Source organism: Photinus pyralis, unplaced genomic scaffold (assembly GCF_008802855.1).
Source record: "Photinus pyralis isolate 1611_PpyrPB1 unplaced genomic scaffold, Ppyr1.3 Ppyr1.4_LG1, whole genome shotgun sequence".
Lineage (NCBI taxonomy): Eukaryota > Metazoa > Arthropoda > Insecta > Coleoptera > Lampyridae > Photinus > Photinus pyralis.
The window spans coordinates 5,557,378-5,577,710 of NW_022170249.1; the positions used below are offsets into that span (position 1 = coordinate 5,557,378).

General features: G+C 35.9%; 1 protein-coding gene across 1 annotated transcript; it reads left to right on the top strand.

Annotated features, from left to right (window-relative positions):
• Positions 1-18,046: 18,046 nt before the first annotated feature.
• Positions 18,047-19,060, top strand: LOC116168210. Its single transcript, XM_031483949.1, has one exon. The coding sequence runs from the start codon at positions 18,047-18,049 to the stop codon at positions 19,058-19,060; it is 1,014 nt and encodes a 337-aa protein (XP_031339809.1).
• Positions 19,061-20,333: the final 1,273 nt, after the last annotated feature.

The window sequence follows — 20,333 nt, forward strand, 5'->3', positions numbered from 1 at the left end:
CAGCAACTTTCATATTGACTAACTCGTCTGTTCTGCAAGCACCAGATATGCCGATTATGAGTACAATCTAAAAATGAATAAAGATAAAGATGGAGCAATGAAATTGCTTATAAAAAACTGTGTGTGGCATTTGTAGCTACTCATTACGATTTCATAAGTTACGTACGTAATGAATCGTTACAATTGCAACACTATGACAAATTAATTGTATTTTTACTTTGTAAGGTAACATTTCCACAGGGGCCTCTTTCAGAAACTTCTCAATTTGGTCTTTTGTAAATACCTCTGATTTTTTAGGCTTGTAGCCAACATTTAGCTTTTTAATAAAAGCGGTCAATTTGTAATGTTTAGTGATGTCGACTTTTTCATTTAGGTGTAAAGTTGACCGCAACATCGAGTACGTCGCCCATAACGTGGAGGGCTTCTTCACTTTTGCTAATTCGTTGAAATACGCAAGTAAAACGTTTTCCGAGCCTATGTTGCTTATGGCCTTTTCTGCACACCACTGTTTGTAAATGTCAAAAATGTATTCATAACGTTTCTTGCTCTTTTCGGGCAATAAATTTTTTATTGCCCCATCGGCAATTTCCCTTATTTCAGGGGGTGTAGAAGTAAATTCGTTATCAGACATTTCAAACTTTGAATCTAGCTTTGAATATTAATTATAATATCCGAATCTGTATTATCGGCAATGCTTTTAATAAGGCCATTAATTTGCAGATGGCGCTTACGATGATTTGAATTGCGTTTATTTGTACTTTTATTGGAATTTTGTTAAAAAAAATGATTATAATGATGCTCGTGAATAAAATAGTATACGAACCTCGTCGAAAGGTTATTTTTCTCAGAAAATAATCACCCTCGGCGATTAACGATTCTTCGAAAAATAACCTACTTTCGCACTCGGTGCGTAATATACTATTATGACACAAAAACACAAATAGTGTATATAAAGCAACGTTGTCTATCAGCTCTTGCCCTAGACGCAGAGTTGAGACATTTGCAACAATTATGTAAAGAATATGGAATTCCACAATTGTGTATTTTTAAATGTATAGAAAATCTAAGAAAAAATATTAAGTTACTTGCACAATTTAAGTTGAAAATATGTGTCATAAGCAAAGCACAGCGAATAGATTGTAAAGAAACACGCCAATTAATCCTAAACAATTATCACGAACTTCCGACGGGAGGTCACGCGGGAATTAATCGTATGTATGCCAATATTAAAAAATCTTATTTTTGGCCAAATTTAAGAGACGATATTGCCAAATTTATACAAAAATGTAGTATGTGTCAGCGATATAAACATTCAAATCCCCACAGAGAACCATTAAATATTACTACAACCGCTTCTGAAGCTTTCCAAAAGGTATATTTGGATTTAGTAGGACCGTTAAACCAAGATAACGAAAACAACAGGTATATTCTAACGATACAGTGTGAACTAACCAAATTTGTCGAGGCGTACCCGATTGAGAACAAGGAGGCAGAAACAGTCGCTAAAGCATTCACAAATAATTTTATTTTGAGGTGTGGAGTTCCGCGCGAAATCGTGACCGATGCAGGGACGGAATTTTTGGCTAAAATATTCAAAGATGTCAGCAAAAATTTGGGTATAAAACAAATTACTTCAGCAGCATATCACCATGAGACACTAGGAGCCTTAGAAAACACGCACAAAAGTTTAAATAATTATTTACGTATTCAAATAGAAAAATTTCACAATACTTGGTCAACGTGGGTTGGTTTTTGGAGCTTTGCTTTCAATACCACCGTACACACGGAAACAAAATATAGTCCTTATGAATTAGTTTTTGGGAAACCGTGTAATCTTCCTCATGATTTACTAGGAGGTGTAGAGCCATTATACAATTTTGACAATTACGCACACGAGCTTAAATTTCGTTTACAAACCGCTTGGAACGATGCAAGAAGTAATCTGCTCGAATCTAAAGTTAAGAGGAAAGATAGGTTAGATAGGAATAGTAGTAGTCTTAAGTACAAATTTAATGACAAGGTGTTGGTAAAGAATGAAACTGGTAGCAAACTCGACGCAATTTTCAGCGGTCCATATAAGGTGATAGAAGAGGATGCGCCAAATGTGACATTAAAAATAAATAATAAGTTAGTTAAAGTGCACAAAAACCGAGTGAAACCATTTTTTAGTGATTAAATTAGCGGGACAATCGGTACGGAAATAAATGTAATGTGTTAGCAGTAAGACTAGAAATAGAATTATGTAATGTAATAAGTTCATGACTTTTGTAATGTATGTAATTAGGTTAAAGATAAGGTAAATTTTATTATTATTAAGAGTAAATATGCGTTTATTTTAATAGCAAACAAAAATTTTTCATTTAATTAGAAAACAAAAATTTTTTTTGGAAAATGAGGAGGTGTAATGGAATAAGAATATAAAATATTGATTTGCGCATGACGTGACATTAATTATTAATTAACTGATTAAGTAAAGCGTTGCGTGCAGTCAGTAATAATCGTAATGTAGTAGATATAGGTAGGTGTTAATTTGTAAATAAAGTTTTAAGTCATCTTAAGAGTGGTTATTTTCCCTAAATGTTCTCTCCACCAGAGGGAACATTACAGTGTTTTCAGAAGACGACTTTGCCCCCAGTTCAGTTACTGATAAGCCTCCGCCAAAAGCAAATGAAGAGAAAGAAAACGCTCCACCAACCGAAGCAAGGGGGGACCATCCTAAAACGGATGATGAAAATGTAAAAAAAAAACACCTCCGGGAGAAAGAACACCAGAAAAGAAAAGAATTATTCACGACGTAACTATCTTAAAGAGAAAATCTAAAAATACAGGAATCGGAACTTGTCATACCCTCTTGTAGCCGCACAATTAATAATGTTACTAAAACGGCGCGCTTTACCCCAGATATGATAAAACCGTACCCCAAGGCTATAAAAAATACAAAAAAAGTGAAGCGAGAACCTGGCGTCTCAAGAATGTATACAGATACCCCCGAAAAGGAGAGACTGGAGAAAATCGAACTGGAAAGAGATTTAAAGAAAAGCTGTCTAAGAATTTATCAAAAAGAAGGTTGAAAAAAGAAAATGTAAAAAAGAACAAAACTAAAAATGATAAGAAAATGTAATATTGGACGATGATTCGGATATCAGTGACGATTTTGAAGATCTCCAAGAGGCAAGAACTTAATGAAGAAATAAAAAAAGGTGACTTCATTTTAGTAAGATTCAAAGTAAAGACTAGCATGGTCCATTATGTTGGTCAACTGTCAAATTTTTACGAAGAAAGGGACTGTCAACGACTTACCCCAACATTGATGACGTTTCGGAAGTAGAACGAGGTGACATAGTGGCCAAACTGATTCCACCAGCAACGTGGGGAACTTCGAGAACAGCATCTTATTTAAAATTTTATTATAATTTTGGAACCTTTGTTGTAAACTAATGAATACCTTCATTAAGCAATGCATAACTTACTAACATACCAAAAATAAAACCAAAATTCTAAAAAATGCTCCCCGATCTCCCCTAACGATATTGTCTGCATATAGTGACTGGAGCTCTTATGGTTTTGGTAAGCGCATTGATTGCTATCAGAAAAAGGGTAGAGCCTCAGCATTGAACCCTGTGGCGTACCATTCAGTGCTCTGAACGCGTTTGAAGTTATGCTATCTGATAGTAAATGATCGGTCACTCCAAACATCACATCAGGCGATAATTTACGGTCTTCTCCATTAGTTTTTACATGCAACAGGTTCTCTCCTTGCGCAGAGTCACTAGCATCACTGCCTGGATCTTCTGAGGAACAACTCGTTAGACTTTTTAGGTAATCTGTTGGATGTAGGGTTTTGAATTTGTTGTGGATTCTAGTTATTTTACTCTTCAGTGCACGCATGGTACATAGCACTGTATAAACAATGTCGGTTTGAGACGTTGAAGTGAATGCGGGTGTTGTAATTATTAATAAAATTCTCTTTACAACTCATGTTAATCAATTTCGTGGGATTATATACTAATAAACACAACACGATTTTGCATATCTGCTTTGTTAATTTATTTCATTGTAAAGAAAGGGTCTTTCCTAGGGTTTTTCTTAGAATTAAGGTTAAGAAAATGTTTATCTCAATTTCTGTATCAATTTTGCTTTCTTAATGCATTTGTGACAGCTCCGACTTGATTTAATGGGCGTTTCGTTTATTTTGTAAAAGAATAATGTAATTGTCTGGGGTTTTGGCAAGTTCGAGGCCGAATTGCTGTTTTGAAATTTGAGAAGACACGCGTGTTTACGTTAAAGTTGGTGGAAAAGTTAGTTGCCTTTCGTCGTTGTTAAACAAATTCGTCAAAGAGAAGCCAACGCGTGGTGGGAATAGAACGGGACGTCGGAAGCGGGTCCCGACAAAGGGAATGTGCTTGCCTCCGACAAGATCTTATTAATGGTGGAGTTTAACTAATAAAATACTTATCTGCCACACAAAAAGGCGCTGAAGTACCTTCGATCTTACACGAGAACTCTGATAAGTAATTCTGTTAACGTAATTTGATTACGCCAATGACGTATAGCCGAACATTTCAAAGCATTTCCTGAGCTCACGTAGGCAATTCAGCTCTTACATCTTTAAAGAAAATGTGTCAATTCAACAAATATAAATTGAAATGTTTAAATTTAATCAAGGATGCAGCTACCAAATTCAGATCGGATGGAGCAGGGGCTATTGATCATAAAGACAGGAAGCATTTCGTTAGGACAAAGATGGAGCTGTTCAAAGTGCCAATTTAAAATGAAATAATTCTAGTTTTTAGTTTTAGATGATCCCAAATGCATAGAAGAGATCAATAATGAAAAATAACTTCCAGATAGGTAAATATATTGGGAAACGAAATGATTACACCAGTTTCATTGTAGAAAGGGGTCACAAGTTATCTTACTCGTACCCAGGAGAATATTTACACCATAAATCGTACATCGAACTGTTGTGGAACACAAAAGTTTTCCAATGGATAATAAGAACGGGTATAGGAATCATCATTTAGTTATTTATTTATGTCATCCTCAACGCTGCGCATATGCAAATTACAATTTCCGCTTGATGCAGTATAAATATTGAATTTGAGACGCCTTATTTACATTATAAACTGAATCGTGTTAGCGTCGGATTTTTGTAACCGCTATTGCTCTCGTGTTTTCAATTACAATCCCATCAACGCCACGTCAATGTTTCCATCGTTATATATAAAAGGATAAAAGCTAAGACGAAGTTAGCGTTATCAAATATTGAACAGGAGAAGAGTTCGCCCAAATCCCCAAGGATTACATTAAAATTTAGCCCGGAAAATTCTCTTGCGAACCCTTTGTTAGCGAGCCTGATTTGAATATTGGTAAATCAATAACTTCAAATACGATTTAATTACATTGACATTACAGAGGGTTGTCTGCTCATAATAATTACATGGTAATTATTATAGCTTTGTATAGTGTGTTTATTTTCCAAGAATTTATAAATCTATTACAATAACAGGCCAATCTGCCATTAACAGAAGCATTTATTAAAATTATACTACAAAATAAACCGTATAATAAAAACAGCGGAAAATATCAGGCCTTTTTATTTTGCGAATCTAATTTAAATTTTTTAAAAGCCGAACACCCAAATAATGGTCAACTTTCCCCTTCGTATTGCAGGGACTGGGCATTGATTTTTTTTCAATTAAGTTAGCACAGCTATTTAAAATAAACATACCCATTAAAGATACATAAAATCGAATTCTTTACCTAAACAGTGCGTTTGGAAGTTTTCTAAGCCAAATTTAATGAATAAGACGATTTTCGATTTTCTTACGACTGGCGAATAAGTGTCTTCAAAATCTATTCCCGGTTTCTGAGTGAACCCCTTCGCTACTAGTCTAGCACGGAACTTCACTTCACCATCACTGTTTTCTTTCATCTTAAACCTCCATTTATTTTGTAAACATGTGACTCCTTCAGGAAGATTGATTGATTTTCTTCAAAGGACTCCACCTCTTTATGACTTATGTAGGGTCTGAGGAGGCTGAAAGGTGTTTTCAAATGAGCAAACAATTAATCTTCTTCAGATAATGTACCTACTAACATTTTATAATCCAAGTTTACCAATCTTCGTGACATGCGATTCTAGTGGCTGTGGAGTAGGTGCCGTTTTAAGCCATAGAACATAGTTTCAATGAGAGGAATACTAGTCCTGCTCGTGTACGGATGCCTATTTATGTATCGTCACCTAACGTAACTAGCAACAATAACGTGACTGATCCAGACACGCCAAGTACTAGTAATGCCAATCGGGAATATGGAACCACTGAGAAATTTATAAATAGGCATTTGAGCCATACACCCAAAAGTGTTACAAACTGAGTAACTCGTTCAGGTAGAGTTAGTAAGCCACCTATTAAATTAGATGTGTAATAACTCGTTAAGGGAGGAGAGAAATGGTGTGTATGGAAACACTTCCATAAGTAGAGTGTCTTTGTGAATGTCAGGCATTAATAAAGTTGTTATCGAAATATCATTTACAAGATATAACAGCGACGAAATTTAAATTTACACACATGAACTCCAAAGTAAACAAACAATCCCCCGTGTGGGTATTTCAAAATGTGCCAAAGTCAACAAAAGATATTGCAAAACAAATGTTTTGTTGATAATACGACGAATCGAGAAAAAAATTAATGTATTTCGGCCTTTCATTTCAGTAAATCCTGTTTAATTTTATTGAACTGAAAGCACAAAATTGATGTCAAAACGATAATAAACGACCACAATCTCCGTTTTAAGGAATTAAATTTAAGATGTAATCAATTACAAAAGTGGGTACAGGGTGCTTTGTATTGCGCAGTGGCTGAAAATAAATTGAATCCCTGGCCCTATTCATCAATCTGACAGTTTCAGCAATTACACTTTTAACTTTAAAGATTACCGGCATTTTTCGTCGGCATTAATTTGGATTTCTTAATTCTACGGGTCTATCAGCCGCAGCGTATTCAAATTTATAAGTTGTAGTGCGGCCCACTTCTGGAACAATTATGATAATATATAACACTGGTATTTCTTAACCGAAGCAATTTGCGGTTGGTAGTTTAGAGAAGTAGGTACTTTGGACCATTTGTCTAGCACTGCTACCGGTTTTAAAATAAAGTCCTTTCGTGTGGGATTGCGATGGTAACGTTTATGTTTGCTCTTGAAAGCATCGAATTTTCCGTATTAAGCGTTCTGGATATTACTTCGAAAATATCTCCATTTCTCTCGGACGTCTTTGTTTTGTTTATTATATGACTTCCACTGTGCATTTCGGACATTTTTAGGTACTTACAGCGCTATTAAAGTCGAGCAATTTATACATCAACTGGTAACGGGGAATACAATTATAGTTCAGTGCGGTATACGTATTTGCCACACACGTGACTGCTTCTGACATGTTTACGTATGTAATTGGATGTAGAGGAGTGTCAACAATCTAGAATCTAATTTCTTTAAACTTTTACGTAAATGTACGAACATCTAACCCTAATTTTCTGATCGAGCGAAAATATTTAATAACTGACTGAATGCGCTCTTGTATGTTGGGTGTAGTTGGTACCATTGGCATTGACATTATATTCACTTTTGCTTTTGCCGTGGTAACGACATGTCTATTTTTGCGAAGAATGTCGACTCGAATTGGAAAATTCCAGTCATTACGCTAAAATTATTTATAAACTAATCATCTAAGCGTCTTTACGCGAATGGGGAAGGGCGGTAATCCTCTTTAGGTAAAGTTATTGTCATAGAATTCCTCTTTGTTAACGCGTTTCTTTTATGTTATGCCATATTGTGTTAATTTAATTACCTTTCTTTGGTTTATCTATATAGCAATTCAAAACCCATTTATTAATGGGATATGTAAGTGCGAATCAATTGGAATTAGGTTGGATTTTTGGTATTGTAGTTTTTGGATATAATATTTCTTTGTACGTTACGAGCATTGGGGAGATTGTATTAAAGAAGTACCGTGTTCTGGATGAAATGCAAACACTCACTTTCGAATTGAAGAGTGCGACCTATCGATTAGCTGGAACTGATCTATTACATTGTGTGTAACAGCGAAGAATCGCTAACCGGAAATGCAAACGTACAGGTAACCTGCGGGTAATCGCTTTTGTCGTTAGTTTATCTTGCCGTTTATTTTTGCCATTGTTGTGACGAACTGCTCTGCAATTGATATTTTGAGTACAAAAGTTGCAGATATATGCTTAAAGTCCTGTTGCCCAAAATTATATGAGCTTTATCAAACGTCGGTGGTTGTTTCATCAGAAGCCCGTTTTCCCTGGCCAATTTCCTTTTTCTTTTCGAGGTTCGCTGCAATGAGTATGAGGAGTATTCAAGCAAGCAAGGTTGTGCAGTTTACGTAGATAACACAGACCTATGCTTGACCCGAAAATAGCACGTAACAATGGGTGTTAACTGGACTACCGAATTTTGGAATTTTAACTCGGCCAATTGAATAGGCATAATTAGCAGTAGCTAATTGGATGTGTTGCAACAAACCTCGTCTGATGAGGTTGTGTTTAGTATTATTGGAAGCGCGCTAATTTATCAATTTCCTAAATTTTTAGGATAACGGGGAATCGAGCAATTAATTAAAGAAGTTTTAACTTTGGGCGTTATCATACGGATTCGCCGTGCTTTTTGGGAAATCCAGTATTCCCTTTCCCTTCCGAATTTATAAAAGGCACGAGCGTAGTTTAAAGGAGATCTTTTGTATTTTCCACATTGACGGTGAAACGTAAATTTAATTTAACCGTACCGTTTAATTTCTAGGGAAGCAGTGTTTTCCGCTTTGTTAATTATTAAGTAGGTTTTGTTCTGTTTTCCTGCATCCTGATTTACCCGTAAATAGCATTAGTCTATTTTTTTTACGTTCTCACTGGAGAATTGGATACCGTCTTATGTGCCGTAACTCTGTTTTTTTTAGATTATTCGCCAGTACCCGCCCGCCACTTTCCCGTAAGATCCCTGGAGTTTACCGTTTTCTTGACTTCCGAAAACTACCGTCCTTGAGCAGGAGCAAGGTTTGAGAATTTCCGGAGATGGGAAATTCCTTAGATCAGTTCCGAGCCTGGTTTCGAGCATTCTGCCGGCTACTCCGAATTAGGTTTCTCTGCAGTTTTCCTAATTCGTAAGGTAAATACCGGAGTAGTATAAAACAACTAAGACCTTCTGCAGGAGCACCACTAAAAAGCATTATGGGCGCCCGCCTGTTGAGGAGCTAGAACAAAGAAGGATAAATAATAAATAAATAAATAGATAAATAAATAAATAAATAGCGGTTAAATGGCCTGCACTGCGTATATCAACAACAAATAGTTAAATAAGTTACTCGTATAACGTATAGGTAACGACTCTGTTATATATTCATCAAGAAATATGAAACTACCTATCTCTTTCAAGTGTCTTTCTGAATTACGATTTGTGCTCGTGTATTCCGAATAATAATAAAATTCATCCCCTTTTAGCATAGTATCATTATTACATGAGCTCAATATTCCATCCAGATATGAAGGACGTGGTGGTTTAAACATGCACTGAATCTGAATCTAAATAGAATTTTGTTGCCATAAAATTCTTAAAGGCAGTTTAATACTTTTAAAAGTGCTTTAAAAGTTGTTTTTGGGCGAACGTGTTCAAAGTTTCCCACAAGAGCTCCGCAACAAGAACATGAATTTGTATCCATGTATGAGTTAAGTTTTCTGGCAGATGTAAAAGTGCAATACTTTCCAGTTTAAAACCTACTCAAAATTTTTACTTTGATTGTTTCAGAAGTTTTTCCACGTTCGAAACTAATGGCGAACATTTGTTATTCCAGTTTTCCTTCTGTACAGAACGAACAAACATTTGCATAAAATAAATGGAATAAATTATTAGAAAGGTATTTAAAATTCCAACTCATTTGACTAAAGGTATTTGAGGCTGGCAGCTACTCGGTCCTCAAGTTTAAGTAATTATTTAATCTCGTTTCAATTCTTTCTTTTTGCGTTTATAAATATTCAGCATTCGAAAGATCGAAAGTTCGTCTGCAGATACTGAATAGAGCACCGTTCGTTTAGGAGATTACAAAGTGTGCAAGGCTAAAATTATAATTTCCAATAAATACGCAATTGAGGTTTAGGCTGGGCGAGTATCAAACCCTAATTACTACGAATGAACCTTTTTTATTTTTAAGAGATTATCTGGGTCAAACAGGCGGAATATCTTTAATCTTACGGTTCACTTCATGCGAAACCACTCTTTGATAAGATTAGGCAAGTTGTAATGCTGTGTAATCGAACGTCTCGTGAGATTTTACAAGACGTGGCAGACAAAAGCGGCGGATATGTGGGTTAAAGGGTCCACTACCTTATCGGGAAGTAAATGCGAGTGAATATATTCTTATATGGCTAGTGCTTTGAGATCAACTTGAATATCTATGTAATATGTTACAAGAGGCTAGAATATCTATCATCTTCACTGTCTTGATCGTGGTAGTTTTCTGTCGTCCGTAGTATCTTACTCCTTTACTTACGCGTAAACAAACCACTACTCAAATGGGCTAACTACACCAACAATGTACAAGCAAAAGCGGTCATTTTTTTTCGGATTGATAGTGCAATTTAATGTACCTACTATAGAGTAGGGTTGTGGTGTAGTGCAGCGTAGCGTAGAGTATCTCAATGTAAAGAAATAAATTAGAATTGAGTTTTTTGCACGATATTTGTGAACATCCTGTATAAATATTCCTAGTTCCTCCTTGCTGTAATTTTTCAGAACTCAATTCCCTCGTTTATATACTCCAAAATATTAATTACGACCTTCAGGTTCAGCACCGTTCTTCGGCGGAGACATTTTCATTTGCCTGGACAGCATCTTAAAAAAAACCAGGTACTGCATTTCATAGTTTGTTGTGCCCGGTTGTCGTATAGTTGATAACTTGTATTCACTAATAGGCAACGACTTTGCAAACATTCTAGATTTTACGTAGTAGAACTCCGCGGCTGTAGTTACCGCGTAGTTAATAATTTTGCGTAGTAGTACAAAGAGAAAATGAGCCAGAGCAGACACGGAAACGACAATAAAACAAAAAAAACGGCAACGGAAAAGGAGCGGAAACTGGTAATGAAAAAAAAAACAGGTCCGAAGATGGAACTCAAAATGAAATGAAAACGACAGCGTAATTTCGTAATTCGAAGACGAAAATGAGAGTATCGAAAGCGGTAACGGAAAATGGAACCAACATTGTAAAACTGAAACGCAAAGGAAACTTAAAAGTAAACACAAACGTAAACTGCAAATACAGACGGGAACATGATGAAAATTCAGAGGAAGAAGGCGAAGAAGACGAATGTGAACGCGAAATAAGTAAAGGAGTCGACACTCGTAACGACACCAAAAATAGTAACATAAAGGAGAAGAAAACGCAACAGAAAACAAAAGATACAAGGGAAATGAAAAAGGGAATCGAAGACGAAACTTAAACAAAATGGAAACACAAAAAGAAACAGAAAAAAATACAAAATATAAATCGAAGACAAAAAATGAGGGAGAACTTAAAAAGACACCTGAATAAGAATGATAATACTGGAAATGGAAACGGAAGTGGAAAAATGGCAGAAAGTAGACGGAAGCGCAGAGAAACTAGACCGCCAGAGCCGAAATGGAAATGAAACGAAAATAAAGCCGATGTTGAACTTTCTAAAACTGAAGAATAAATGAAAATCGAAACGCTCAAGAAACAGAAGGGGAAAGAAAACAGCGACGAAGGGGAACTGAAGCTGGAAGCGGGACGAAAATTAAAATAAAAACTAAACGAAACAGAATACCAAAATGCAAAATGAAACGGTGTTCAAGCGAAAAAAAAGGAACCGGGACTAAAAATGGAACCTTGACCTAAAGTGAACCCAGAAAAACGGAAATGAAAGTGCAAATAAATGAAAATGTAGAATAGCGGATGTACGGATCCTGGTAGTTGAGCTACTTGAAGTGAGTACGTGTTGCGCAACACGTACTTACTGTGTGTAAACTTGTGTGTTTTTCGACTGTTGCACAACAATGTTTGCTTGGTCTATTCCCACCTTTAGACGTGAGGAATAGTTATATTTACATACGATCGTATTGTATTGCATGTATTTATTTCTACTCCTCGAATAAATATCTTATCTTAAACAATTTTATTTGCAATATGTTAATGTTGTAACCTTTTGCTAATTCGTAAATATACTATACGGCTTAGGTTATTACCTATTATCATTTTATTATCCGATTTTGTCAGTTTACTTGCATTTAGTTCAGTATGCCGTTCTTACCCTTTATGTTTTGTTAGTATATTTAAAAACAAGAACGCTATGTGGAATGACATTGGATCAAAAGACAAATATTAAAATAAGAGTTCTCTGTCGAATAAAAAATTTAAATTTCATTTGATTGTTACATACTGATCGGCATTATTTCATTGCTTTTTTCTTTAATTTTATCGTCATGCAGAGGTTTATTACGTATTCGTCGGTAGCAAAATTTGTTTACACGTTTTACAACAATATTTTCGTATCTACATTCACATGGGTTTGTGGTTAACAAATGGTATCTACATGAAAGCATATTTCATACGAACGGAGTAGACGTAACGCGTAAATGATGTATAAAGAAAATGGTAACATTTTACATCGCAGAATCATTTTTTTTTGTTCTAGAATGAATACTTGACATCTATAAAGGAACGAAATCTCATTTTCTTGATGGATTCGAATTTGTTGCCAAATCTTGCGAAGCTGTTACAGTAGCAATCACGCTAAAGTGAAACGGAGCGCTACGGATGTTGATAAAGTTTTAATTTGGAAAAGTGGAGGATAATCGGAAGGTTTTATTCAAATTTCTACATTTATTTTATTTCTGTATATAAAGCATTGTTTATTTATGGCGAAAGAGTGGATTTTGAAATAACTCATTACAATTTCATGACGTTTCAGCTTTCACCGATTAAAGTAGATGACAGCGCATAGAATGAAACTGAAATTTTAAAGCGTTTCGAGCTGAACTAGAAAACTAGCTGACGGCTTTGTTGAAAGTTTTAAAGTTGAAATTTCACTCACTGTAAAATTTATTTGCTAAAGTATCATAAAGCCGGTTAGCTGTTGAAAGCTCTTGCTTAACTTTTAAACTTTAATAATACAAGCATTGAAAGTTAGCCCATACCCAGCAGAAAAGCAACTTGAAATCTAATTAAAATCTTTTCCGCCCACAATTTTCTGCCTTGCAGACTGCATTGTATTTTTAATGGGAAAATCCAGCCACTCAATTTCTGTATTAATTTGAAGAATGACGCTCGATTTCGTTTTATTTATAAGAGCAAAATTCGCGCGACTAATTTTGATCTCTGATTCATATTAAATTTATTATTAACATTGTAAGGGAAATTCGGCGAGTCTTTTGGGATTAAGAAAGCAAACGCAAATGGATTGACAAACTAATCTAAAGTAAAGCACCGGCCCGGTAAAAGGTAAATATACTTCAGTGCTTTAAGCCCAAAGGGAGAATTTAAGACTTAACAATGCACGTCTCTGCTTCAAATAACCACCTACAGAAATGTGAGACGCACTCGTCATATCCTATCCCTATTTGCATTGTGCTTTTTATGTTTCAGATATAAACGTTTATTATTCTTGGGAGCAGTAAAGAATTGATGTCGCTTTCATGAAACTACCCTTTTGTGTTTAACGTGTTTTTACTACTACAGAACGTGTTAATTAATTTATCAAGCAAGCAATCTACATCGCAGATTGCAAAATACGTACCGGTAATTGTTATCCAAAATTACAAATCCAGTATATATTTCCGAGTCATAGCATAATAGTTACTTAGAAAAAAAGTTAAAAGGTAGGTAGATAGGAAAACAGGTTCTTCGTTATTTAAAGAAAGTCTAACAAAAAACCCTACGCATTTTAATGAGAAGACAATACAACACTTTTATAATTCTCACTCCTTACTTTATTGTGTAACTAATACAAACAGAAATCGAAACGTAATACAGGTGCTCATGACCATCATAAAGGTAAATTTTGAGGAAACCTTCCTCAAAGGTGCAATCTAAAGTTATGACATTTGAAGATAGAATTTACATGACATGTATTTTTCAGGAAATAGTGAATCAACAACCTTTTGTGCAATGCCAGCATCGGAATCATTCGTAATTCACGTTTCTTACGTAAAGTATAAAAAATTGTGGCCCAAAATTAGAGCCAAAATATCAAAGTTTTCAAACTGACAAACCTGTAACGACCACCGACTACAATAAATCTAAATATATTCAAATGAAATCAATTGGCACCGTCCTAGGGCACGTGTCCTATGAATTTTGTTAATGATACGTATGTAACTATACCACCTTTTAATTTCAACATGTTGTTCACATGAAACTAATATCATTATACTACTATTGATAATATGAGAGTCTCCACAACCACTACTGATCCAATAATTCTTTGGATTTGGCGAAGTCAGTATATTCGTTGTGTACCATCAGCAGAACCACCTACATTACTGAAATTCTATCGACCTAAAAGAAAATCAATTCTAATCAACTCCTAGAAATGAGATGAAACTCAATTAGAAAGTTACGTCGCTAATGATACCGATGAAAATTTTAAATCGATTTCAAATTAATCGCAAAACGTGACGAATTTTACAGAAGGTAACATTTTAATCTAATATCCTCCAGAATTGGAACCGAGGTCTACACTCACCAGCCCTTAGCTAACCCAAATTGACTTCCACTTCAAGATAATCTCACTAATTTGCTAGCGATTGACATTTTTCGGTATTTTTCCTTTGAGAGTTTCGCGACATGTCGTAGATTTAATAGGTATCGACTTTTATTTTCTGTTAGAATTTTGTGAATTGAATAGATCTGTCAGTGTACCGACTAACAAACGGTAATCAGCTCGTAACCGTGAATTACCTCCACAATGCCGTTAATTTTTCAAACCCGCCATTGTTAATTCATTAGAGCTTCTATTTGAAGTCTGCTGGTATGATGCAAGATAAATGTAATTCCGCATTACTTCTCTTGAAAATGGCGTTGGTGGATTTAACTCTTCATGAGATAAAAATACACTGCTAACGAAAACGAGCTTAATGCGTTTCGAATTAAACATTTATTAAATCCATTAAATCCCCCAAGGCGTACGAATTGCCGTTGTATAAAACTCCTAATGAGCTTATTTGGAAAATATAATTATAACCAAATCGGCTCTATGGAATAAAATGAAATATTTATAAGCGATAAATTTGTGCATTTTGAAGTCTACATTTTGAAATTAAATTGAAGGTGTATGTACACGGCTTGTAAAACCATGTTAATATCGAAGACTTGTTAGTTATATCGCCTTCGTCAAATAATAGTTTTCTCATTTGGTATACTATCTTGATAAACATGGAACGGTACGTCATTTACGTTTAACATTCATTTTTATATTCAATTCTCATTTATAGTAACAACTTCGGCTCGTTTTCTTACTGGGTTATGAAAATGGTAGTGGAAAATGTACGTTGTTATATCTTTTCGGCCATTTAAAATCATAATATAAATCAATGAAAGTGTTCTAAACCATACCAAAATACAAAGTAGTCATATAGGTATGAATACAACTTCAGATGACAGGTTCCAGATCAGGTGTCACTAGAAGAGCTGCCTCAACAATTGGCGTAAGCTACTATCAAGCAACATGCTTTGTAGGAAGCAACACGGCAAGATGGATCTCATTCATAAATATAGAAGGGGCATTTGACAAAACAGTCTTAGAAACAATAGAAATTGCATTACGCTATCATGACAATCCTTGCTCATCAACCCTATAAAAGCGGAGGTAGTTCTCTTCATAAGAAAACGGAAGGTAGGGGGTTTCGAGCTCTCCTGCTATTTCAAAATCAACTCCAATTTTCAGAGTCGGTAAAATATCTAGACATCACACTTGATAATGAACTTAATTTTGGAGCAAATAGGGCTCTCGGTAATGTCGCCGCGCAATTCGCAGACTTTGGGGACCATCTCCGTAGTGTCCAATGGCAGTACACTACCGTAATTAGACCAATGTTCTATTATGGAACAATTGTCGGGTGACCTAGAACCAGACCCTCCACAATCCTAGTACTTCTTAATCATGGGGGAAGATAGCGCCCCTTGCTTCCACGGGCACAATGCGAACAACCCCCACAGCCGCCATGGAAGCCCTTCTGGGTCTGCCTCCACAAGATCTCTACGTGAGGGAGCAGGCCATAGTGGTGTCCTTGCGTCTGAAAACTAAGGGGTTGTTGAATAGCAGAGGTAATGAGGTGGGGCACTACCGTGCTCTGAACGAGGGAATTCGGCGATTTCCTATTCTAGAAAGGCGGTCTGGCTCACTTGCCCTTCAATTCGTACTAGGGAAAAACTACCACATCTTTTTTGGCATGTACCCCAAAGAACTGAACTTCCACGATCCACGTTGTTTTGTATAGGAATTGCTAAATGTGTTGTTTAAATGGATCGTCTTATAATCGGTTTATTTTGATTTGCATATTTAAAAGTAAAAGTGAAATTACGCGTTAAAAGGTAGGTACATCTGGTTGTAATTGCGCGTGTTTGTATTAATTAAAAGGTTTATCTGGCCCTTGCAATAAAAACATTTGTTATTGCGTTTATTAGTTTCAAGATACTAGTTTTCGCCAATAAGAAAACAACAGGTGTGCAGTTTATTTCGAAGCTGGCGTTTAGCATATTTGGTTTTGATTGGCTGTTTGTTTACGAAATTTTAAAGGAGATTTTTAAGGTGGTGATTCAACAGTATTAGTGCACGCTGTTTTTTGGGTGTTTGGGCAGTCACCTGTTGTAATGGGGAGAAATTAATATCTAACCTGTAATCAGTCACATTATTGGCATCAATATGATGATTAACCATTTCACTAGATATCAGTATCGATCCATAAGTTCCTTTAAAATCTTAACGAGAGGGAAGTTATGATGTTCATTGCCGTTCCAATATTGAACTCACAAAACTCGAGCCACATCCGGTCGGCAGTTCTCGTTTTTATCTTATAACTCGAGGAGCTATATAACAACGCGTCGCTTACTGAGAAAGTAGCATTCCTGTTCGCATACTGTAGCCGTCTAATCCGCACAAGATTTAATTTTGTCCAAAAGAGGGGTTAGCAGGTCCCCTGAAGGTAAGATTTGATGTCTTCAGCATACGAACACCGGTAGAAAGCATTTTCAGTTGATGAAGAAATGAAAAGGTACATTTTTTTTCCTTTTCAGATTGCCGCGTTCTTTAGCCACTGCGCAGTTATTAATTTTGCATAGTAGTTTTTACGTAACTATTATTTTAAATCACTCTGTTGGAACGCCAAGGCCGTTAAGCTACGAAGGACTAATGTAGTGCATACGTGTTTTCTTTAAAGTTGTCTCATAATTGTTTATTCCCTTGATTTTTATATTAATTTACTATTTAGCGACACAGCTTCCCTTCCAACTAATAACTGAATTGAATTTAATAGTAGGGGAAAGGGGGGCACATGTGGACAGGGGGTGCATGTGGACAGTTTGAATTCAGCGCTTTATAAGGCATGAATAAATTCAAAAAATTCTCATAGATGTCTCTGATTATACCTAATTTGTGAATAAAGTTTGAACATTTAACAGCTGATAGTGTTTGTGTTATGGTTGAAAGCACGTTTGAATGGTGACAAAGTAAACTTATTAGAGGAATATAATCGGTGATCATCAAGTAAGTATGTATAATACTGCTAATAACTTATGTTTACAAACCTTAACTAGGGGTTATTACTACCACAATATTTTACCTGTGAAAATCACCCTTGTGTTTAAAACAATTTTTCATCTACAAATTGTAACCGAGGCACATGTGGACATGCAGATACGGGGTAGATGTGGACTGTCCACATCTACCCCACAGTCCACATTTACTCCACACCGTGTCCTAAAGTCTATGTTTCAATACCCACAAATTTTCTTTTTTACAGTATGGTAAGGACTTATAAGCGCAAAACATCGAGAGATGATATTGATGAAACTATTGTCGCAAGAGCCCTTACAGAAATTAGTAATGGCAGAATGTCATTGCGTACAGCAGCATCGGAATTTGGCTTAAAGAAATCAATGTTGCACAAACGTTTCAAAAAGCAACGGAACACAACGGAAGATTCCGGTGCAGAATCTGATACTGTAGACCAAGGCAAGTCAAAATATGCTAGCAATCAAGTATTTTCAGCAGAAGAAGAAAATATGTTGAATAGTTATCTTCTTAAAAGTTCATCAATTCACTATGGTTTGACTTTGCGTCAAACAAGAACACTAGCTTACGAGTATGCCCTTAAACTAAATAAAAAATTTCCCAATAAATGGAATGTAGAAAAACAGGCGGGGATTGACTGGATGAAATCATTCTTAAAGAGACACAAAAACATTTCTTTAAGAAAACCTGAAAACACTAGCCTCGCTCGTGCAACTTCCTTCAATCCAGCAAACGTTAATGCATTTTTTTGTAATCATAAGAGCGTATTAGAAAAATTCAAATTTGAACCAAACCGTATACTAAATTTGGATGAAACTGGCATAACTACTGTCCTACCCTCTCCAAAGGTTCTCACTGAGAAAGGCAAGAAACAAGTAGGTCAGATAGTATCTTCTGAACGTGGCCAGCTTGTTACCTTTGTAGGAATTATAACAGCAACAGGAAATGCACTACCTCCAATTTATGTATTTCCCAGGGTCCATGCAAAAGACCACTTTGTGAATGGCGGACCTATTGGAGCTGTTGGTTTGGCTCATAAAAGCGGCTGGATGACTGCAGAGTTATTTATGAATGTACTGAAGCATATTGTGCACCATCTATCACCGTCGAAGGAAAACCCCATTTTATTACTCATCGATAACCACAAATCACATATATCTCTGCCAGCTTTGTGTTTTTGTAAAGAGAATGGTATTGTTGTCCCGCGTTCCCACCGCATTGCTCCCACAGGCTTCAACCACTAGATGTTGGAGTCTATGGGCCTTTTAAGGCAATTTTAAAATCCACCTTCAATAACCACATGGCTACACATCCCGGGAAGCAAATTACAATATATGACATTCCACAATTGTCTAAGCAACCATTCTTGCTAAGCTTCATCCCAAAGAACATTACAAAAGCTTTTGAAGCTACTGGTTTGTGGCCACTAAATGAACTTGTGTTCACCGAGGCAGACTTTCAGAGTTCATATGTTTCTGATAGGCCAGTAACTGATTCAGTTGTAAATAGTAATTTAAGCAACACAGGCACTACAGGTCAAAATGCCACTAGGCCAGAAAATAAATCTGTTCTTGATGAACGTGATACTACACCTCCAGGACCCTCTGGAATTGTGACCCCTGAAGTCCTCAGACCATACCCGAAAGCTGCGCCAAGACGAAATGTCCAAAGAAGGACAGGCAAATCATGTATATATACAAGTACGCCAGAAATGGATGCTATTAAGAACAAAGAACAAGAAAGACAAATTCCAAAGGAAAAGAAACGAAATGTGAAACGGGTTATTTTTGAAAGTTCGCCAGATAAAGAGCACATGGATGCAGAGGATTCTTCAGAAGAAGGTGGCTCTTTTTCTGATGAGGGATTTGACGGAAACGATTTTGCGGAAGAACATTCGATTTTGGACAGCGATGTGATTTCTACGGATGACTTTGTGCTTGTTAAATTTGCCACAAAGAAGACTTTTATATATTATGTTGCCCTTGTACAAAAATTGTTTGAAGGTGGTGTGGAGTGTGAAGTTAAATATCTACGACGCAAATTACCTGGATGGAGTTTTCACTTTCCTGTCATTAGTGACATAGCTACTGTTATAAGAGACGATATTGTGCTCAAGTTACCTAAGCCAGTGAATCATAAAGGGACAGCAAGAACCTCTGACTACTTTAAATTCGGTGTAGACCTCACGAAGTATAATGTAAATTAACTCTAAATTTAGATATTCTGCAGAAAATTTCGACATAACTTACTTAGATTTTCATTTTGTAACAAGTGTCCACATGGACCCCTTCCACTGTCCAAATGCACCCTCTAATGGGGTACAAGTGGACAAACACATTTTTTTTTCTTTAAAGGCATTATGCACATTTTGTTTATATTTTAAGCATTCATGTACTTAGTATGCATTTCACAATATCCGCCCGATGTTACTACTGTAAAGAAAATGTAAAATTGATGGAAAATTAAAAAAATATTGAATTTTGAAAAAAGCTGTCCACATGCACCCCCCTCTCCCCT

Coding starts and splice junctions, on each gene's coding strand:
- LOC116168210 (XM_031483949.1), top strand. CDS start 18,047: ATGGTAAGGACTTATAAGCGCAAAACATCGAGAGATGATATTGATGAA.